Source organism: Micromesistius poutassou, assembly GCF_964030765.1.
Source record: "Micromesistius poutassou genome assembly, chromosome: 3".
Classification (NCBI taxonomy): domain Eukaryota; kingdom Metazoa; phylum Chordata; class Actinopteri; order Gadiformes; family Gadidae; genus Micromesistius; species Micromesistius poutassou.
Window position 1 is genome coordinate 17,705,031 of NC_140273.1, and position 23,026 is coordinate 17,728,056.

Below are 23,026 nucleotides of genomic sequence, written 5' to 3' on the forward strand. Positions count from 1 at the left end.
TGTGAATGTGCACTGTACAAGGTTAATACTGTTCATAACGCTATCGATAGCTCCACAGACCGACCACAAAACCTGAGGAGGAAAGAGGTTGAGATGAAAGATGAGGTACCATCATATGTGTGTAATAATAGACGTTGGCCTGTAGAGGGAAGCACCAACCGGGCGACTCATGTGGAGGACGCCCTGGGCTTCTGAAGAAGAAGAAGCACCATGGCGTAAACATGCCCGGTGTCACATTAAACAGTAAAAAGTAAATAACCTGAACTAAATCTTACCAGGACATGACAGACTGTCCGTACAGCTGAAATCCCCGCTGCTGTTTATCTGCTTCATCGGGGGACAGAAACATGAATGTTTTAGTGCGTATGAAAGGTCTGGGAGGACATCTAAGGAGGTCATACTCCTCCAAGTTCTCCTCTAAAAATGTTCGCCAGACATTTATAGAGTTTTTTGAACAGAAACACCAACATCTGTATGTCCCCTCGTCCCCTGTCCGACCGCGGGGAGACCCCAGCCTCCTGTTCGTTAACGCCGGGATGAACCAGGTGAGCTTGTCATACCTGTCGATCGAGCCTGGTGCTTCCATCCTGCTTGGACGGACAGTGTTGTAATACATAGAATGAATGGAGAAGTAAAGCGTTAAGTGATAGTTGAAATCAAAACAAGTAATTTGAGACTGTCTGACACGATTAGTTGATAAATCGAGTTGTCCAATACAATTTTGATAATCCATAATAATTGGTTAGGTAATTTATGAAGTACTAATACAAAACATTTGCTGCCCAATGATTCAAATATTTGGTTCATGGGTTATTAATAAATTAATACCAATACTTTTTCTTGGCTGCTTGTCAAATAAAGTAAGCACGATTAAGACATCACTTTAACTTGTGATGGGCATTTGGTATTATTTATGACATTGTATTGACAAATATTTAAATATTTTGATCTGAAAAAAAAAAAGATGTACAAAATATTTTGTGGGTGCAACTTGCATCCCTGTTGTAATCTGACTGTGCTGTTTAGTTCAAGCCTATACTGCTGGGGACTGTGGACCCCCGCAGTGAGATGTCCGGCTACCGGCGGGTGGTCAACAGTCAGAAGTGTGTCCGTGCCGGCGGGAAGCACAACGACCTGGACGACGTGGGGCGGGACATCTACCACCACACCTTCTTCGAGATGATGGGGAGCTGGTCCTTCGGCGACTACTTCAAGGTGTGACCCTAGCTAACAAACTATAATGCACGTTGGTCATAGAGGGCAGCACCAACCGGGATACTGGAGCAGAGGCCGCCGTCCTGGGCTTCTGAAGAAGAAGCACCATGGAGTAAACATGCCCAGTTAAGAAACTAAAATAAGTAGATAACGTGGACTAAATTTTACCAGGACATGACAGACGTTCCGTACAGCTGAAATCCCGGCTGCTGTTTATCTGCTAGCTAACAAACTACGCTCTCCCTAGAGTTAGGTCTATTAGTATGGAGTTCCTTATGTATTACTTGGGAGATCTCCTCATGTAATAGTTTGGAGATCTCATGTGTGAAGTGGGAGATCTCATCATGTATGAGTAGTGGGGCCTTCAAGGAGAAAGGCTGGCAGCACTGCTACGGAAAAGCCTTTGAAACGCTCTGACCGCTCAACGTAACCCTCCACATCTAGAAGTGATGTCACATCCTGTGTGCAGGAGGAAGCATGTGCTATGGCCTGGAGTCTGCTCACCGAGCATTATGGGATGTCTCCAGACCGCCTCTATGTCTCCTACTTCTCTGGAGACACAGCGAGTGGACTCCCTGCGGACGAAGAGACACGACACATCTGGCTGGACATTGGGTTAGTATAGAACATATTGTATAACAAAGACCAGGTCATTAATAATATATTCTATATTATATATATGTAACATGACGTGTACATTAGGTATAGTAATGTTGTGTGTGTGCAGGGTGCCCCAGGATCGCGTTCTACCGTTCGGTCTGCAGGAGAACTTCTGGGAGATGGGCGACACGGGCCCCTGCGGCCCCTGCTCGGAGATCCACTACGACCACCTCGGGGGCCGAGACGCCAGCCATCTGGTCAACACAGACAGCCCTGAGGTGGTGGAGCTCTGGAACCTGGTGTTCATGCAGTACAACAGGTAGAACCATGTAGAATCTGGTCTTCATGCTGGTAGAACTAGAACACACAGAATGGATAACTCTAGGGAAGCATCTTATCATTCAAAAGACAACGTGAACTAAAAGTACAAATGGTTAAAGAATACAGACCCAGAGCAGACAAACGTGTTTGTGAAGGCGTCCATGAGAGTATATTGAGTCCATGTTGTGGTGATGGTCTCCTTGTGGCAGGGAGGTGGACGGCAGCTTGCGGCCCCTCCCCCAGCAAAGTGTGGACACTGGCCTGGGTCTGGAGCGCCTGCTGGCCGTGCTGCAGGACAAGCGCTCCAACTACGACACCGACCTCTTCAGCCCCCTGCTGGACCACATCCACCAGGTCAGACATCCCCGGTTACCATGGTGACCACATCATCCACCAGCTCAGACATCCCCGGTTACCATGGTGACCACATCATCCACCAGCTCAGACATCCCCTGTTACCATGGTGACCTCATCATCCACCAGCTCAGAGGCTGAGATGGTGGATGCCTCAACTACAAGGCTACTTTAGTTTCCGAACACTACTCTGCACTCAACTTAACTCATGGAGGTATGCCCTGATGGTGCTCTGATGGTTCTCTGCTAAAGGAGGAACACCTGCTGAGATAGTGTGTGTGTGTGTGTGTGTGTGTGTGTGTGTGTGTGTGTGTGTGTGTGTGTGTGTGTGTGTGTGTGTGTGTGTGTGTGTGTGTGTGTGTGTGTGTGTGTGTGTGTGTGGCCAGGTGTCGCGCTGCGGGCCGTACGGAGGCCGCGTGGCCGCGGGGTTGGAGGGCCGCGTGGACATGGCGTACCGTGTGGTCGCCGACCACGTCCGCACCCTCGCCGTGTGCATCGCCGACGGAGTCTCCCCCGGCATGTCGGGACCCGAGTGAGTCCCTCCTCCAGCTAATGTTTACACTGAAGACTCAAAGCCTGGTTTACTGAAGAGACGGCTTCAAGTGTGTGTGTGTGTGTGTGTGTGTGTGTGTGTGTGTGTGTGTGTGTGTGTGTGTGTGTGTGTGTGTGTGTGTGTGTGTGTGTGTGTGTGTGTGTGTGTGTGTGTGTGTGTGTGTGTGTGTCAGGCTTGTTTTGAGGAGGATTCTGAGGCGAGCGGTCCGGTTCTCCACCGAGGTCCTTCAGGCCCCCCAGGGAGCACTGGGGGGCCTGGTGCCCACCGTGGTCCAGGTGCTGGTGAGTCTGCCTGTCAGTCTGTCAGCCTCTCTGTCTGCCTGCCGCCTGTCTGTCACTCATTCCTGATTTGGTGGTTATGTGTTGTCAGGGTGAAGCCTACCCAGAGCTTCACAGACACCAGGAACAGGTAACGAACTACAATTATATACAGTATACAATATATTCACATACATAATATATTGTGTGTATACATATATATATATATATATATATACACTCACATAAAAACCGTATGGCTGTACAGTCTACGATATGACAGTAGGTGTAATGTGGTCCTAGATCGTGTCGATCATTGATGATAATGAGGACCAGTTCCTGAGCTCTCTGCAGCAGGGAGTCAGGATCATCAACAAGACTGCACCATTACCTAGCAACCACAACAGCCAACCCCTGTTTCCAGGTGAGATATCAAACCGTTCCCTAGCAGTCACCCATGTCATCCAGACCTAGACAGTATTAATATAACCAGGCATCCAGACCTAGACAGTATTAATAGAACCAGTCATCCAGACCTAGACAGTATTAATAGAACCAGTCATCCAGACCTAGACAGTATTAATAGAACCAGTCATCCAGACCTAGACAGTATTAATAGAACCAGTCATCCAGACCTAGACAGTATTAATAGAACCAGTCATCCAGACCTAGACAGTATTAATAGAACCAGTCATCCAGACCTAGACAGGATAAAGAGAACCAGTCATCCAGACCTAGACAGTATTAATAGAACCAGTCATCCAGACCTAGACAGTATTAATAGAACCAGTCATCCAGACCTAGACAGGATAAAGAGAACCAGTCATCCAGACCTAGACAGGATTAATATAACCAGGCATCCAGACCTAGACAGTATTAATAGAACCAGTCATCCAGACCTAGACAGTATTAATAGAACCAGTCATCCAGACCTAGACAGTATTAATAGAACCAGTCATCCAGACCTAGACAGTATTAATAGAACCAGTCATCCAGACCTAGACAGTATTAATAGAACCAGTCATCCAGACCTAGACAGTATTAATAGAACCAGTCATCCAGACCTAGACAGGATAAAGAGAACCAGTCATCCAGACCTAGACAGTATTAATAGAACCAGTCATCCAGACCTAGACAGTATTAATAGAACCAGTCATCCAGACCTAGACAGGATAAAGAGAACCAGTCATCCAGACCTAGACAGGATTAATATAACCAGGCATCCAGACCTAGACAGTATTAATAGAACCAGTCATCCAGACCTAGACAGTATTAATAGAACCAGTCATCTAGAGCCAGGCAGCTCTAACCTCCCTTTGATGGCAGCCCCGGTGGCCTGGTCTCTGCATAGGAACTTGGGCTTCCCCCTGGACCTGCTGCAGCTCATCCTGGAGGAGAGGGGACTGCAGGTGGACCAGGTTCTGCTGGACCAGCTGCTGGCCAGGAACCAGAAGGTGATTTTTCTAATACAATCAACTGACCCACCTCTTCATAATAGTGTCTCTGTGACTTGATTGATCAAAGTCGAGCCCGATTCATCATGCCCAGCCCCCCTCCACAGCCCCTTTTTCGTCTGATCGTCGAATCATATAGGGTATATTTCTATATATTGAAAATAGTCATTGGCTTATCGTGGTTTCCCAGACGACTAAATGTCTTTCTATCAAATATTCAAAATCGTTCAAGATTCAAGGTCACCCCTACTTTATATAAAGGATCATGGCTGGTCTCTCTCTCTCTCTCTCTAGCGTGGCTCAGAACCAGCCGTGGCATCAGAGAGTGAGACCCATCTGGATGTCCACACCCTGGCGTCTCTCAAGCAGCAGGGAATCGAACACACGGACCAGGGCCCAAAGTACCAGTACAACCTGCACAACGGCAGATATGGTACCAGATTACCAGAGTACCATTATTCAACCAGTCCACCTAGTACCAGAACCATAGTTCTGAACCATTATTCAACCAGTCCACCTAGTACCAGAGCCATAGTACTGAACCATTGTTCAACCAGACCTCTGTGTTGTTAGTTTTCCCAGAATGCACTGCGGCGGTGACGGCGCTGTTCATTGGTCAGCAGCAGGTGTCAGAGGTGGCGGCTGGGCAGCGCTGCCTGGTCCTATTGGACCGGACCAGTTTCTACGCCGAGCAGGGTGGACAGTCACATGACCAGGGCTACCTCTCCAGGCACGACTCACCGGTCAGTACAGCCCACCGTAACCCCAGCAACGGTAACCTAGCAAACTAGCCGCAACCTAGCATGTTATACACTATAGTGACTGCGATGTGAGCTGTGATACACTATAGCCGCTGTGATGTGTGAGCTGTTATACACTGTTTTCTGATTGGCCATCTCTCCACAGGATGTGCTGTACCCGGTAGAGGAAGTGGCCGTGGCCGGAGGTTATGTTCTCCACCTGGTTCCTGCTGCATACGCACTGAAGGTTGGAGACCTGCTCCACCTCCACCTGGACCAGGTAGGAGAGGTTTACACTACAGTATAAATAACCTTCCAATTTATAGATGGATGCCAACACCACCCTAGAACTACAAGTTACATTACCCTAGAGCTACAAGTTACAGCACCCTAGAAGTACAAGTAACACCACCCTAGAAGTACAAGTTACAGTACCCTAGGAGTACAAGTAACACCGCCCTATTACTACAAGTTACCCCACCCTAGAACGACAAGTTGCACAACCGTAGTGGTGCTCAGGGAACTCTGCAACACACAGGTCTCTGCGCTAGCCAGCCAAGGTATACCAATCTAGAACTACAAGTTACACCACCCTATGAATACAAGTAACACCGCGCTATAACTACAAGTTACACCACCCTAAGAACGACAAGATACATGACCTAGAACTACAAGTTGCACTACTCAAGGACCTAAATTTCCACAATCCTTTAGCTAGAAGTGTCACCAAGCTATAGCTACGAGTTCCATTCCAACCCCCTCTGCCCTGCTCCAGGCCCAGAGGCTGTCCTGCATGGCCAAGCACACGGCCACCCACCTCCTCAGCTGGGCCCTGCGCTCCGTCCTGGGGCCCAACACGCAGCAGAGGGGCTCCCACGTGGGCCCCAAGCGCCTGCGCTTCGACTTCAGCATCAAGGTGAAGTGAGGAGCCCAAAACATGCCGGGCGGACCCACAGCAGGCTGGGAGGGCTGGCTGACGCAGAGACCTGTGTGTTGCAGGGTTCCCTGAGCACCACTCAGCTGCAAGAGGTGCAGCAGCTGGTGGAGGAGGTTATTGCAGCCGACCAGGAGGTCTTTTCTCAGGAGGTTCCTCTGAGGAACGCCAGGAGCATCCCTGGCCTCCGGACCGTGGATGAGGTTGGAGTTCAACTAGCTACTATGTCTCGATGTGATGGGGTGTGATCTGTGAAGGGGGGCTGTCTGTGTGTGAGGGTGTGTGGTCTGTGTCTGAGGGGGGGGTGGTCTATGTGAGGGTGTTTTGTGTGATTAAGGAGCTGTGGTCTGCGTATCCAGGTGTATCCAGACCCAGTGCGGGTGGTGTCGGTGGGGGTGCCGGTCGCAGAGCTTCTTGACGGCCACACAGATGGACACCACTCTGTGGAGCTATGCTGTGGAACGTGAGTATCCTCACCACAATAACTGAGCCGATGATGGAGAGAATACTAGTCATTGCTCACCAGCTTCCGCAAAAGACTCAAAACTCACCTGTTCAGAGTTCACCTAGACTCTGCATAGCCATTCAGTCCCCCCGCCCTCTATTGTCTGTTGTACGTCCTGACACTTAATGAACACACTTAATGTACGCACTTAATGTACGTTGTATTTATTCATAGTACTTAATTGTGTAGCATCTGCAGTAGCTAGCTATCACTGCTGTATACGGGGAATGGGTTAGCCTAGCAATTGTTAGTACTTAGTTCTATGAACATCTTTACTGTACCGACAGTGATATATTGTTTCACTTCTTATGACAAATATACTTATTGTAAGTCGCTTTGGATAAAGGTGTCTGCTAAATTCCCTAAATGTAAATGTCATTGATTGTGACCTTCTCCAGACACATGCTGCGGACTGGGGCGATCGAGGACCTGGTGGTGGTCTCAGAGCGCCAGATGATAAAGGGCGTCAGTAGAGTCGTGGCACTTACTGGGGACCAGGCCAAACAGGTACCTTACCTTTTAAGAAACATAAAGCGGTACTGTCCCTTTTTATAAGAAAGAAACGCAGGTAATGTCAATTTAACAAGCCACAGGTCCTGTGCCTTTAAGGAACTAAACAGATATACTGTAACTTTAAAAGCCAAACAAGTACTGAACCTTTGGGCCCAGAGCACACCACCTATTAGGTCTGGGAGGGCCTGGTTGTTATTGTTATGGATGGGAACAAAGAGTACTTTACTTGCTGCCTTTCCGTTGCTGAGTGCCTCCATTTGTTATGCCGTGAGCGCCTCACGTTTGGCACAGCGCCTGGAAGCCCGAGTTGAGATGAATGAAGCGAGCAACTGCCTGGTTGTTAGGAGGAATGTGTTCTTTGGTTGTTAGGAGGAACGTGTTCTTTGGTTGTTAGGAGGAACATGTTCTTTGGTTGTTAGGAGGAACATGTTCTTTGGTTGTTAGGAGGAACGTGTTCTTTGGTTGTTAGGAGGAACATGTTCTTTGGTTGTTAGGAGGAACGTGTTCTTTGGTTGTTAGGAGGAACATGTTCTTTGGTTGTTAGGAGGTACGTGTTCTTTGGTTGTTAGGAGGAACGTGTTCTTTGGTTGTTAGGAGGTACATGTGCTTTGGTTGTTAGGATGTATGGTTGCACGTCAACAGAAACAGCAGTTGAATCATTTATATTCAAATGTAGCGTGTGTTGAGGCGTGTGTAGCGTCATAAAAACACATTCAGCGTTCTGATTGGGTACTTCCTGTTTTACTTCCTGTGTTCTCCAGGCCCGGGACGCTGGCCAGGGCCTGGCTCAGGCTGTGGCGTCTCTCGTCACCAGGACGGCCTCCTCCTCCTCCTCCTCCTCCTCCTCCTCCCCCCGTCGCAATGACGCCCAGCGCCTCGCCAAGGAGGTCGGACTACTGACCGATGTACGACTTCACTTCCTATCTAGCCCTACCTGTCTAACACTACCTATCTAGCCCCTACCTGTTCAGCCCTACCTCTCCAGCCCTACCTGTCTAACCAATACATGTCGGTCTAACCACTACCTGTCTTTCTAGCCCTACCTGATTAACCCATACCCGTCTAACCCCTACCTGTCCAGCTCTACCTGTCTGTCTAATCCCTACCTCTCTAACTACACTACCTGTCGGTCTCAACACTACCTGTTTGTCTAACCACTATCTAACTCAACCTGTCTCACTCCTACCTGTCCAAACATTCATGTTTAACCCTATTTCCCTAGTCCTACCTGATTAACCCGTACCTGTCTAACCTCTACCTGTCAAGCCCTACCCGAATCACCCATACCTGTCTATCCACTACCTGTCTATCCCCCAGGCTGTGGACTCCACCCCTGTCCCCCAGTGGCAGAGGAGGGAACTGCAGGCTCAACTCCGCAGCCTCCAGAGAAGCACCAACACGGCCCTCAGGAAGGTGGAGAGCCAAGAGGTGAGTTTCCCGGTGGAGCTCCACACTGGGCCTCCTGGTGGAGCTCCACACAGGGCCTCCTGGTGGAGCTCCTCACTGGGCCTCTTGATGGAGCTCCACACTGGGCCTCCTGGTGGAGCTCCACACTGGGCCTCCTGGTGGAGCTCCACACAGGGCCTCCTGGTGGAGCTCCACTGTGGGCCTCCTGGTGGAGCTCCACTGTGGGCCTCCTGGTGGAGCTCCACACTGGGCCTCCTGGTGGAGTGGTGATGGAGGGTAAGGTGATGGAGGTGTTGGTGGTTTTAAGTGTTGCTTGTTGTCCAGGCAGCAGTGCGGGCCGAGGAGCTGCTGAAGCAGAAAGGGGAGCAGATGGTGCTGGTGGAGCGTGTAGAGGCGGACAGTCTGTCTGTAAGTAGCATCACTCCACTCACACCTATGAAGGGGCAGCAGGTCAGGTAGTCTATGTAAATAGTAGTAGTACTAGTACGAGTATATTATGTGTGTTGCAGGTGCTGATAAGGAGCTTCGTTAGTCTATGTAGGCAGTAGTAGTACTAGTAGTACTAGGAGTATATACTATATTATGTGTGCTGTAGGTGCTGATGAAGACGGTGAACCAGGTGAGCTCCAGGCGTCCTGACAGTCTGGTCATGCTGCTGTCCCACCAGCAGAGCTCTGGGAAGGTCCTGTGTGCCTGTCAGGTTCCCAAGGTGAGGAACCACGTGATCCATGTATCATCATCATTTATCATAAAAATACATCATACTAGATCAGGGACCCTTCAGTATAATGTCATCTATAAATACAATATCATGAACCCTTTTGTATAATATTATTTATAAATACTACATCAATAACCCTTCAGTTTAATATCTAAATATTTTACGATGTGTCGATTGTGTTTAGCATCTCTTGAAAAGGCTTTTATTGTGACAGGGCTGCGTGGCGGTGCCAGCGTGTGATTGGGCCGCGGCCGTGTGCTCACACCTTGGGGGGTCCTCCGGGGGATCTCAGCTGGTCGCCAAGGGAATGGGAACCGGCAGTGACATCACAGAGGTGCTGAGGTGGGCGGAGGAGTACGCACACCGCAGGACTCCACCCAAAGACTCTTAACGAAGCTCCAACTAAGCACACTTCCACCTGAAGACTCTTTAACACAGCTCCACCTGAACATACCTCCACCTGAAGACTCTTTAACACAGCTCCACCTGAACATACCTCCACCTGAAGACTCTTTAACACAGCTCCACCTGAACATACCTCCACCTGAAGACTCTTGACACACCTCCACCTAAAACCCACCTCAACAGAGCTAGTAAAGTACAAGCAGTCCTCTGGGGGTTATTTGGGGTTATGGGCACATTGAGATCATTGAGTACTGTGTTTACTCCACCATCCAGGTTACCATTTATTGTTGTAATTTTTTAAAATAAAAACACGTTCCTGTGTTGACAGCATGGTTTTTAATTGTAACAGATCCAGATCAAGTGTGACACCTTGGTTTACAAAATTAAATTCCAATCTATATGATTCCATATCCAACCACTTCTAACTAAAGTTATGTATATATTAGTTCATATGTCTAAGTATGTCTGGTTATACAGGGGGCTATGCTTCTGAGAAAGACCTGCATAGACAGCAGGTGAGTGTTGGCCACTAGGGGGCAGCATCGCGTCAGACCAGGGTCAGGTTCAGCCACTGGAGAGAGGAGCCCAACTCACATTACTTACAGACATAGGGAGATAAAGTATAAGACTCCAATAGTATTATAGTATGATATAGACAGTGAGATATAGTATTAGACTGAGATATAGAGAGAGTGAGACAGACAGAGGGATTGATAGATTGATCAATTGATATAGTAATGGATATAATCTGATGTACCTCTATAATGTTTAGTTCCACAGTTCCCGTCCCGTCCTTGTCAATGGAGTTGAACGTTTCTGTGGGGAAAGGAAGTTCAATCATGAGGATGCATGTCCCTTAATTACATAGCGGCTATCTTGGATCTAAGCGCTAGCTGCTGTTTCATTGCTGGTTCCATTGGTCTGAACCCTCAGGGGCTGAGGGAGTCATTGATGATGCTCACTCCAGAGGTGATTATCACCCACAATGCATTGCTGTTATACATTTGGTGCAAGAAAATCCACCCATGGTTGGCTGACAGTTACTGTATGTGCGTAAAACTCTGGTTTGCTTACCACCGATGGGAGGATCCATTTAGCAAAGTGAGAAACTCACCTTGCTAAATGGATCCACCCATCGCAACCAGACCTTTTGCAAGCCGCCTATACACAACTGTGACAACATGTATTCTCATTTGTCAAAAAGTCAAATTCCTATAGCTCTTATTATGAAGTATTTCTGAGGATAAAGGTGGTCCGTGGTCCATGATGGGGCTGTGTACCAGGGCGGGTCCTAAATCCCTCGCCCACCTCCCCTCTGGTGGCCTCTGTGGTTACGCACACGGTTATGCAACATAGGGCTGAGGGACTACTGTCGAAGCCTCGGCCTGGACTGGTTTCACCGAGGCGATACGTACTGAACATGCTCTCCAGGCGAACCAGGCAGCACACAAAGTTATCAAAGTCCACGGTGAGGTCCGAATCGCTGTAGCGAGCCACCAGGATCTGGTGCAGAGGGTTGTCCAGACGGTAGCCTGCCGGGACACACATGGAGACACGGATCATCAGGTCAGACTAAGGGATCGCTGCTGTATCCTAGCCCAGGTTTAAAGATACTGATCCATCCCTTGTGAAACACAGAATGGACAGACAGATGTGGTTCTTACCTGCTTCTTCCACCGCCATTCTCATCTCCGTGGAGCTCATGCAGCCAGACTTATCCACGTCCTTCTCCCGGTAGATGTTCTACAATACACCACAACTAGTTAACATCTAGTATCGACCTCCTCCTGGTAGATATTCTACACTACACCACAACTAGTGAACACCTGGTTAGCATCTAGTATCCATGTCCTTGTCCTGGCGTTAACACCTAGTTAACGCCAAAACTGGTAAACATCTAGCAAAGTTGAAGGACAAAACTAGTGTGGGTGATCAAGCGCTCGTAACGTCTCTCCTGGCTTCACTAAACTTCAATAACAATATCGTTTGGTATGTATCGGGTCTTACAACCCATTCAGCCTCCATTAGCAGATGCTTTTATCATTAGACCATAGACCATGCACAAGGTCTATACAAATACGAAGACACTCAAGATTTACTTTGACATTAGCACCCAAGCCAATGTCCATCCTCAACAATCAATACACTTCCCCATACCATTAACCACCCTCTAATGCACTATTTAGCTTTTATCCAGGGGAATTCAGATCTGTATCATTAAGGAGCTGGTAGGAACTGGGTTTGATACAGGTCATTAAGGAGCAGGTAGGGGTTAGACATAATGGCATCTAGAGGTGTATGCTATGCACGCAGCCACATAGCATACATTTTCAGCTGTGGTACACATTGGACAAAACTTAACAAAGTCCACAAATGCGAAACGACTGGTTTGTGTGTATTAAATAAATTATAAAAAAATGTGAACTATCAGTGTGGATATCATTTTAAAATAGCAAATACTTGTGGATGGGGTACACGCAATGTGAATAGTCTACTTTGGGTTACAAATAAAAAGGTCCAGATCAGGGGGCATCTCGTGCCAGGATTCCTACAGATTGGACATTGGGCATGGAACCCAGACTACATCAGCTTGGAGTCATACAGCAGAAATATGAGACCATCCTGACATCTCCTCTCGGTAAAATCCAGTCAAAAACAACACCCCAACACATCCTGGTAATACATACCAGCAGATACTCACCAGGAGGTTCTCAATCTTGGTCCACAGAATCTTGAACTCCACCAGACCCAGGCGACCGCTGCCGTCTTTCTGCAGAAACATCTAGGAAACCAACGCCGAGAAAACTACCTGCTGACCTGATGACTAGACCTACTAGCTAGTAACAAGCCCAGTTAACCAGTAACCTGACCTATTAACTAAACCATCTAGCTAGTAACTAGCCCAGTTAGCCAGTGACCTGACCTAGTAAATAAACACACTAGCGAGTAACTAGCCCAGTTAACCAGTAACCTGACCTGCTAACTAAACCATCTAGCTAGTAACTAGCCCAGTTACCCAGTGACCTGACCTTGTAACAAAACGTCCTAACAGATAGAGATAAGATTGTAGGTAGTTGGTGAAGGATACGTCTAGAAGGTTGACCATGTTACGACAGGTATCCAGACTAAAGCCGCTGGTCTTGATGTCTGAACCTGGAACAACAAACAGGTCATTATGAAACAGGTAGGGGTTAGACAGTACAGAGACGGGTCATAAAGGAGCAGGTAGGGGTTAGACAGTACAGAGACGGGTCATAAAGGAGCAGGTAGGGGTTAGACAGTACAGAGACGGGTCATAAAGGAGCAGGTAGGGGTTAGACAGTACAGAGACGGGTCATAAAGGAGCAGGTAGGGGTTAGACGGTACAGAGACGGGTCATAAAGGAGCAGGTAGGGGTTAGACAGTACAGAGACGGGTCATAAAGGAGCAGGTAGGGGTTAGACGGTACAGAGACAGGTCATAAAGGAGCAGGTAGGGGTTAGACGGTACAGAGACAGGTCATAAAGGAGCAGGTAGGGGTTAGACGGTACAGAGACAGGTCATAAAGGAGCAGGTAGGGGTTAGACAGTACAGAGACGGGTCATAAAGGAGCAGGTAGGGGTTAGACGGTACAGAGACTTTACTGATGGGTTAGGGTTAGTAAACAGAGTTAACTTGCGTTTGGTCACCACTCTGTTGAGGATTTTCTTCAGCTCAAAGGCGGAGATCTCGCTGTCCTAGACAAGAGGAGACCCAAGGTCACATACCGTACCATCATACCGTGTTTGTGTATGTCTATGTGGTTGTGTGTGTGTGTGTGCACTCACCTCTCCTGCCAGCTGTCCAAACAGAGATCTGAAGCGATCTCCAACATCATCTTCATCAATGTCCACCTGGATTAACAGATCATTCTTTATCGTCATCACTCTACATTTGAGGCTAACCACCAGGTGTGTTGTGATGTTGAAAGGGGTTGATGTTTGTCAAAGCCGATGACAGAAGGCTGGGAGCCCCATTGACTCCTCCTTTGAACCAGGAGTTCTCAAACGCCTTCATGCTTTGTTTAAATACTACTACCACCATCTCCATAAGCATCAGTGCACAAAATAATCTAGATTGAGGAATATCATAATTACTTATAACTAATAACATCTTCTCATCTGCACGGTAGTGAGACACCCACCCACCTGTTCCACGTTACATTCCACCGGGTCGTCCAGCTCTCTGCAGGAGAAACACACAGACTTTAAGCTCCTCTCCGCTTCATCAACAATGTCAAACAGGAGACTTACGAACACTTTGTCTAACGAGGTCTAACTTGAAGTTCAACACCTACTGGAAGTCGACCTGCTTCTCAGAGAAGACCCGCACGCAGAAGTCTCCGTTCTTGTTGGGTTCGAAGGTGGAGGGGAGGATCAGGTACTCCCCGGGGGGCAGCAGGAAGCGGCTGCACACCTCCCGCAGGTTGATGAAGGTCTCGGAGCGCGCCGCCGCCGCGTGACGCAGGAAGAAGTTCTTGTTCAGGTGGATGTTCCTCTGGCCGGAGAACTGGAGAGGAAAGTTATCCATCACCCATAGCCTTGTAGAACCACACGATGACAGCTCATAAGCCTTAGTATTGACCTGCGCTGTAGCCCGGAGGCTGGAGCCTGGGCGCTACTCCACAGAGTTTAGAGCCTGGAGGCTAGAGACTACATCCTGGAATTTAGAGCCTGGAGGCTAGAGCCTGGAGTTAAGAGCCTGGAGGCTAGAGACTACGTCCTGGATTTTAGAGCCTGGAGGCTAGAGCTTTGGGGCTACTTCCTGGAGCTTATAGCCTGGAGGCTAGAGCCTGGAGTTTAGAGCCCGGAGGCTAGAGCCTTGGAGCTAGAGCCTGAGGGCTACAGCAGGGAGTTGGAGTTTATAGCCTGGGGTTTGGAGCCTAGCTGCAAGAGGCTGGACGCCAGTGCACTGCCTCTTTCTGCCGGCCGTATGTTTTGCATGGGATCTGCTCATTGCATTTGGTTTGCTTCACCTCTCCCTACCTGATATGTTTGACTTGTAAAGCAGCCAGTCCTGTTGTCTACACAGAGCTCAACAATGTTCTCACCCTCTAGCCAGTCATGTGTGGTCTACACCGAGCTACCATCTACTCCACCCTCTTGTGTTTGAGTATAAAGAAGTCAGTCACCGGTCTCTGTGATAAGCACAAAGACAGATAAATGTAAGGTAATCTATTCAAATGGATTCAACTGATCCATCTAACCCAATCCCTAGGGTAGGTTTAATGTTGTCGTGCCTGTAACCAGCCAATCTGATTCATCTAAAAGTCAAGTGTTCCAAAGTCGATCCAACCAATCGGAGGCCAGGAAAGACGGGTGTCACATACCTCCTCAGGAACCTGGAAGACACAACAGGATACAAGATATCAGAGAACATCCTTGACCACCCGGACTTCAGAGGACTGCTGGACCTCGTAGTACTGTAGTTAGTTTATAACATGTTTACTGTGATACAGACAGCTTCCTGCATTAACCATCATGTATACCTCGTATATGGCGAAGCCCATGGTGTGCATGTCTTCTCCAACCTTCCTCATCTTCCTACGGTTCTTCTGGATCAGCCCAACCACCATACTGCAGCCCTCCTCTCCGTCCTCTGGGTCGTCATCCTCCTCATCCAGCTTGATCACAAACTGGGGGTTTGTCCAGAAGGTGTCTGTAACCCACAATAAACAAGATCAGAACTGAGGACCTGGTGTCTGGGATTCCAGAGCTTAACTGAGGTGCTGTGTCCAGCTTAATGTGGCTTAATGTATGGACCGGTATAGAAGCCTGGTATACTAGGTATGGACAGGTATAGACACCAGGTGAACTAGGCAATATATGGACAGGTATAGCAGCCAGGTGTATTAGGTTATATATGGACAGGTATAGAAGCCACGTGTACTAGGTTATATATGGACAGGTATACACGCCAGGTGTACTAGGTTATATATGGACAGGTTTAGAGCCAGGTGTACTAGGTTATATATGGACAGGTTTAGAGCCAGGTGTACTAGGTTATATATGGACAGGTTTAGAGCCAGGTGTACTAGGTATGGACAGGTATAGAAGCAAGGTGTAGAAACCGGGTGTAGATGGCAGGTGTAGAAGGCAAGTGTGGTAGGCAGGTGTAAAAGGCAGCTGTAGAAGACAGGTGTAGAAGGTGGGTGTGGTGGTCAGGTGTAGAAGACAGGTGTAGAAGGCAGGTGAAAGAGGCTTACGGGGGTAGTTGCGGCAGCCTCCAGCAGTGGATCCTCTTCTCCAGTTGCCGTTGTACATGGACAGAGCCCACTTGGTGATGGAGTCATCTGAGAGCGCGTCTGGAGTGAGGTTACAGATCTCCAGCCTTGAGTAGTGGCGCAGGAAGTCTGTGAAGGACATCCTGCAGGACGGACAGCGAGGTAAGGGGACAAATCAGCGGCTTTTGACCCAACATTGTTTTTAGTGATTTCCGTGGGGTTTCATCACATTCTAGTAGAAGGATGTGACTGCAGCAGGGGGTTAGGGAGCAGCTACACCGTGTTCTTTGATGAGAAAAATAGAATGATTTAACGGTTTGAAAAAACTTAGCCTAAACATAAAATATAAAGATGGACAAAAGAAAAAATGCACAAATATGCAAAAAAAACTGACTTTCTCTTGTTTCTATAATCGTAGCACTTTAAAGCAGAAAAAAATGCTGAATTTTTATGCCCTTTAATGATCTTTCACTTTTGGGGTATTGTTGATGCCCTCACTGAAAGGGGCTTCAACAATGGACAAAAAACCAAAGCTAAAAAAACTGCAAAAAAAACAACGTTAAATATTCATTCCTAGATCGCATACTGTGTGCAGCGCTTTTCACAAAGGCTATCATCTGGCAGTTGTTAGCATATCCAGTCGCGTAGTGCACACGTGTAGTGACCATAATGCATCTTACCAGAATTCGCCGTCCTCGGCGCGATGACTCAGTCGTTCGCGGTCGTCATCGTTGATCTGACGCCATTGCATGGAACTGGCATCACAAGACACAGAAAACGCCATCAGCTTCCATCATGCCATAACCTTACGCTGTTCAAGATCCTCTCAGGCTCTGCTTAGGGTCAGGGCCCAGGGGTTAAAGGTTATTAGGGTCACGGATAAGGGTCAGGGTCAGGGGTTAAGGGTTAGGGTACTGACTTGTCGCTCCAGGCCCCAGTCCACTCCACCTGACCCCAGGGGTCAGGGGTTAAGGGTCAGGGTCAGGGGTTAAGGGTTAGGGTACTGACTTGTCGCTCCAGGCCCCAGTCCACTCCACCTGACCCCAGGGGTCAGGGGTTAAGGGTCGGGGTCAGGGGTTAAGGGTTAGGGTCAGGGGTTAAGGGTCAGGGGTTAAGGGTCAGGGGTTAAGGGTCAGGTGTTAAGGGTTAGGGTCAGGTACTGACCCGTCGCTCCAGGCCCCGGTCCACTCCACCTGACCCCAGGGGTCAGGGGTTAGGGTCAGGGGTTAAGGTTTAAGGGTTAGGGTCAAGGGTTAGGGTACTGACTTGTCACTCCAGGCCCCGGTCCACTCCACCTGACCCCAGGGGTCAGGGGTTAGGGTCAGGGGTTAAGGTTTAAGGGTTAGGGTCAGGGGTAGGGGTTAGGGTACTGACTTGTCACTCCAGGCCCCGGTCCACTCCACCTGACCCCAGGGGTCAGGGGTTAGGGTCAGGGGTTAAGGTTTAAGGGTTAGGGTCAGGGGTTAGGGTACTGACTTGTCACTCCAGGCCCCGGTCCACTCCACCTGACCCCAGGGGTTCCTGATCCGGACCAGCTTCTCCATGTCACCACGGTACTCCACCTGAGGCCAATCAAAACACAGCTCTCATCAACCTGATCGTCCCTGTCTCTCTGCCTTGTAATAACAGGAAGTACCCGCTCACCTGCTCCGCCCCCGTCAGAGAGTAGGCGTGGCCTTTCACCAGCTTCTGGGATGTCACAGCCTCAGAGTCAGATGAGCTGGTAATCTAAACGAGTCAAAACAATTACAGGTTACTCCACCGCCTGGGCAATAAAACAATAAATTATTGTATCCTGATAGACTTTTGATCAATATCAATACAAAACATGTTCAATATATATCGATAAGAGACTGGACCACCGAATCTAGCAGCTGGGTTTGTTACACAAACACGGTTCAATACTTATTTCCAATAATTTAGTGTTTTTCATTGTTGTATCGACATTGGAGTGTTTATCAATGAAGAACAGTGGAAGGTCATATTAACTGTTAAACAGAAGTGTTTAAATCCAGCACGGTTATTCCTAGTCTTTTTAGGTCATTCAAAGCGCTCGTTCGAAGCAAGAGAGAGAAAAGAGAGAAAAAGAAAAGAGATCTGACGAGTATTTTTTTTTTGGCCGTGACATTTGTTGCGTGTGCGTGACAGCGTGAGATTGATGCTGAAAGCGTGAGTGTCACGCCAGATGCATGAGAGTTGGCAACCCTGCAGCAGAGGTGAGTTATATTAGCCAGTAGAGGAAAGTTCTATTAGCCAGTGGAGGGTAGTTATATCAACCAGTAAAGTTTAGCTAATCGGTAGACGGGTTAGTATACTGGATATATTAACGAGTAGGCTAGTTATATGAACCGTTAGGTTAGTTATATTAACCGGTATAATTTAGTTCACCAGTAGACACATTAGTTATATTAGTACTAACCAGTGTCATTGAGTTAACCAGTAGATATGGTTAGTATAACTAAACATTGGAGTTAGTTCTATTAACCAGTAAGTTAGTCACATTAACCAGTGACTTAAGTTATATGAACCAGTATCGTTGAGTTAACCAGTAGATAGGTTAAACATACTAACCATTGTCGTTAGCTCTATTAACCAGTAAGTTAGTCACATTAACCAGTCGCTAAGTTATATGAACCAGTGGGACGGTTCTCCTCCAGACTCACGTCGATGGAGCAGCCCATGAGGGAGCCCCTGCGCAGGGCCTTCTGGATGATGTGGAAGAGGTTGGGGCTGGGCCTGAGCAGCTCATGGACCTCGGCGATGCCCCCGGTAAAGTCCTCAAAGCCCTCTGTGGTGGAGCCCCCGGAGAGGGCCTCATAGCAGCCATTCACCCTGCACACACACACACACACACACACACACACACACACACACACGGTTATGTTTTTGTGTTTCCATGGAGGTGGTGTGAAGCATGACATCACGCCTCGGGCTTTTTACGCCTCGGGTAAAAAGATCAAACCTATCCTATCACATAGCTAGATAGAGATAGCCATATAGATAGATAGAGATAGCCACAACATGGGATATACTGTAGAGGGAAGTGGTTCTGAACTGAGGGCAGCAGGCTGCCACCCAGACCGGAGGGACCGGTGGGACCTGTTCTACCGGCTGAGATAATAGGGGGAGGAGACGCGCACCGACAGACAGCCAGGCCGTAGCGTGATAAGGAGAGAGACACAGACAAGCAGGCAGGAACAGACACAGACAGAAACAGACAAGCAGGCAGGAACAGACAGATATACAAGCAGGCAGTAAGTAACAGACAGACAGACACCCTTACTTGGCGTAGGCCTTCTCCAACAGAGCGCTCCAGAACTCCCGCCCCTCAGCAGAATGGACGAATAGCAACTCTCCATCTTTGACTGGCAGGCGGTCGTCAATGACAACATCCACCCACTCCCCGTACTGCCAGAACTATGGAGATACACAGGGCTTTGGGTTAAGTGTGTTCCTAGTGTGTTCCAAGTGTATTCCATTGTAATATTCCTGGTATTCTAAGTGCATACCTAGTATTGTTAGTGTATTCCTAGTGCATTCCTTAATTAATATTTCTGGTAGTCTTAGTGTATTCTTAGGTTATTCCTACCCCAGAAATATTCCCAGTATTCTAAGTGTAATCCTATTGTTGCTACTGAATTCCTACAGCAGTATTCCTAGTGTTCCTAGTATATTCCTACAATTGTATTCATAGTGTTTTAAGTGTATTCCTACATTTATATTCCTAGTGTTCTTTGTATATTTCAAGTGTATTCCTACAGTAATGTATTCCTACTAGTGTAATCCTAGAGTTGCTACTGTATTCCTACAGCCCTATTCATAGTGTTATTAGTGTATTCCTTGTGTTACTAGTGTTATCCTAGTGTTCCCAAGTGTATTCCTATTGTCACTAGTATGTTTCTAATGTTCCTATCATGTTCCTTGTGTAATATTCCTAGTGTTCTTATTCTGTTCCTAGTGTAATATTCCTAGTGTTCTTATTCTGTTCCTAGTGTAATATTCCTAGTGTTCCTCATCTGTTCCCAGTGGAATATAGTTCCCTAGTGTTCCCAGTTTGTTCCTCCTATGATATATTCCCTGGGTTCTACCTGGAAGTGGAATATTCCGGCGTATTCTCCGTCCTCGAAGCTCTGCCCGTGAGGAACGACCCTCGCCAGAACCTCCGTGTTCAGCGTCAGCGAGGCGATGGCGGCCAGCAACCAGCAGTCACCTGGTACCAACGGCATGGTACACACATACTAGTACTATGGTACATTGGTACTACGGTAACACTCCTAGACCACACCAGTGCTACTGTACAACAGCAACATTTTTGTTGTTTCTCTTTCTCCTGACAAATATTAATTGTTGTAATTAATTATAATTGCTTTGTAATTGTGCGTGTGGTAGTACTAGTTTGTCCCACACACACAAAACCGGAACACAAGGGACACCAGCTCAAAGCCCCACTTATAAGGGGTGTTGTGTGTTCTATGACTGCGGAGGGTGTGGCATGTGTGTACCTAGTGATTTCATGTATACACCGTGTGTGTCTATTCATCAAAAGTGTGTGTGTGTGTGTGTGTGTGTATATATCAAGTGTGTGTGCATGTGTTTATCAGTTGTGTGTGTGTGTGTATATCAAGTGTGCGTGTGTGCGTGCGTGCGTGCGTGCGTGCGTGCGTGCGTGTGTGTGTGTGCGCGTGCACGCGCGCGCGTGCATGCGTGCATGCGTGTGTACCTAGTGCTCCTTGACAGATGTCTGTCCTGGTCGCTCCCTCTGCAATGAACTGAGGAGAGGAGGTCAGCTCCTAGACACGGGAAACAAGAAGTACATCACACACCAGGCAGAAACTAGATCACACACCAGGCAGAAACTACATCACACGCCAGGCAGAAACTACATCACACACCAGGCGGGAAGTAAATCACCCCAGGCGGGAAGTACATCACACACCAGGCAGAAACTACATCCCACACCAGGCGGGAAGTAAATAACACACCAGACAGGAAGTAAATCACCCCAGGCGGGAATTACATCACACACCAGGCAGAAAGTACATCCCACACCAGGCAGATATACTTGCCTGGTGTGGGAATAGGAAAATAGGTGTTGCACAAAAACACACGCAAACACACAGCTTACACCACATACACACACAAAGACCTTACACACAAGGACACACCTAACAATTAAAAACCACACAGTACGATAACTAGAACAACAGACCCGTAGACACGCACACGCACTAAACACCCAAGGACACACCTAACAGGTGATACTGCTGCTTCATCATATCAGACATCATCAAATAGAATAAGTCCCAGAACTTGATTCGCTCTATACAGACATTGTTTACACACACACACACACACACACACACACACACACACACACACACACACACACACACAATTTATATATATATATATATATATATATATACACACACACACACACATAAACGTTTAGGTCCATCCTTCCAGTCAAAGGGTGGAGAAACCCGTTTAACTCGCAACATAATATAGACTTGGATATCAATAATAATTAATATTAGCATGTTTACCGTGGGTCTCTTCCAGGTAACACCTCGGACTTTGGGTGATCTTGGTCCCAGATCTTTGAAGCCCAGAGCGGAGTAGGTGGCAGGGAAGGTCTCGTCCTCGAACAGCCTGCCGTAACCCAACCACTCTTCCCGCAGAGTGTCATAGTCCTGGCCCAGGTACCGGACCGCCTTGCTGATGGACCCGATTCCGGACTTCAGATCGCGCTTGTGCTGCAGGGTCGCCGCGATGCCCGACATGTTGAGTTCTTGTGGTCTATGGATATCCTAACCTATTCCGTCTCTTGAATTCTGCTCTGACTCCCTAGCTCTCTTGCAGCTACCTCTCCTCACTCCAACTGATGGAAGGTGTGGCAGCGTTCCACTTCTGGTTTGAATGACTCGTCTGTTTGTCGACGTCTAAACTCTTCCTAACGAACCTGTAGAGTCCCACAAGCCGCACAACCACACTGTAGGCTGGTTGGGTATCAAGTAGCAGCGGCGGCAGCGTTAGAGCGAAACCCCATTTTAGTTTTTCCATAAACACTTCTACGAGAGTTTTCTACATGAAAAAAAAACGCGATATTATTCCCACGAAATAATATCAAACTTTTTATTAATGACAATAAAAAAACACGTGAATCCGAGGATCTGATTGGATGAAATCTAGGATGAGTTGACTACGTGACAGGCGGGCCCCAGGTGTCAGTTAACAGCCAGACACACCCACTGGAAACTAACAAATGAACATAAACAATACATACACCCCACACACACACACACACACACACACACACACACACACACACACACACACACACACACACACATACACACACACACACACACACACACACACACACACACACACACACACACACACACACACCACACAATAAATAAATAATATACATATACATACACACACACACACACACACACACACGATAAATAATAGACACACACACACACACACACACTAAATAAATAATACACACACACACACACACACACACACACACATACACAATAAAAAATATTACACACACATACATAGTAGTAGTAGACAAGTATGTACTACTACTACTACATGCACACAAAATATTGATATATTCTTTATTTATAATATAACTCTAGATGTTAAAGCTGTGGTAGGCCTACCTGGTGGAGAGCCAGTTACATGTGTAATATAACCAGATGTTAATAATGTGGCCTACCTGGTGGAGAGCCAGTTACATGTGTAATATAACCAGATGTTAATAATGTGGCCTACCTGGTGGAGAG

The 23,026-nt window shown here is 47.7% G+C and overlaps 2 protein-coding genes across 2 annotated transcripts; one reads left to right on the forward strand and one right to left on the reverse strand.

Annotated features, from left to right (window-relative positions):
• The first annotated feature begins 247 nt into the window (after positions 1-247).
• On the forward strand, positions 248-10,040 carry aars2 (alanyl-tRNA synthetase 2, mitochondrial (putative)). Its single transcript, XM_084465442.1, has 22 exons — positions 248-545; positions 1,027-1,215; positions 1,685-1,830; positions 1,943-2,134; positions 2,346-2,490; positions 2,877-3,022; positions 3,216-3,324; positions 3,413-3,451; positions 3,604-3,724; positions 4,627-4,754; positions 5,049-5,187; positions 5,328-5,497; positions 5,661-5,774; positions 6,270-6,410; positions 6,494-6,631; positions 6,788-6,891; positions 7,332-7,440; positions 8,208-8,351; positions 8,764-8,874; positions 9,178-9,261; positions 9,449-9,562; positions 9,789-10,040. Exons 1-22 carry the CDS (start codon positions 348-350, stop codon positions 9,963-9,965), a joined length of 2,958 nt encoding a protein of 985 aa, XP_084321568.1. The 5' UTR covers positions 248-347; the 3' UTR covers positions 9,966-10,040.
• Positions 10,041-10,421: 381 nt separating this feature from the next.
• LOC311340589 (calpain-2 catalytic subunit-like) lies at positions 10,422-22,061 on the reverse strand. Its single transcript, XM_084465446.1, has 21 exons — positions 21,767-22,061; positions 20,941-21,010; positions 20,309-20,430; positions 19,504-19,637; positions 18,884-19,052; positions 17,865-17,948; positions 17,697-17,782; positions 16,901-16,975; positions 16,203-16,363; positions 15,486-15,655; positions 15,327-15,338; positions 14,295-14,506; positions 14,146-14,182; positions 13,786-13,851; positions 13,638-13,695; positions 13,068-13,132; positions 12,681-12,749; positions 11,644-11,722; positions 11,395-11,511; positions 10,737-10,795; positions 10,422-10,550 (listed from the first exon to the last, which is right to left on the reverse strand). The coding sequence occupies exons 1-21, from the start codon at positions 22,001-22,003 to the stop codon at positions 10,527-10,529; spliced, it is 2,106 nt and encodes a 701-aa protein (XP_084321572.1). The 5' UTR covers positions 22,004-22,061; the 3' UTR covers positions 10,422-10,526.
• Positions 22,062-23,026: the final 965 nt, after the last annotated feature.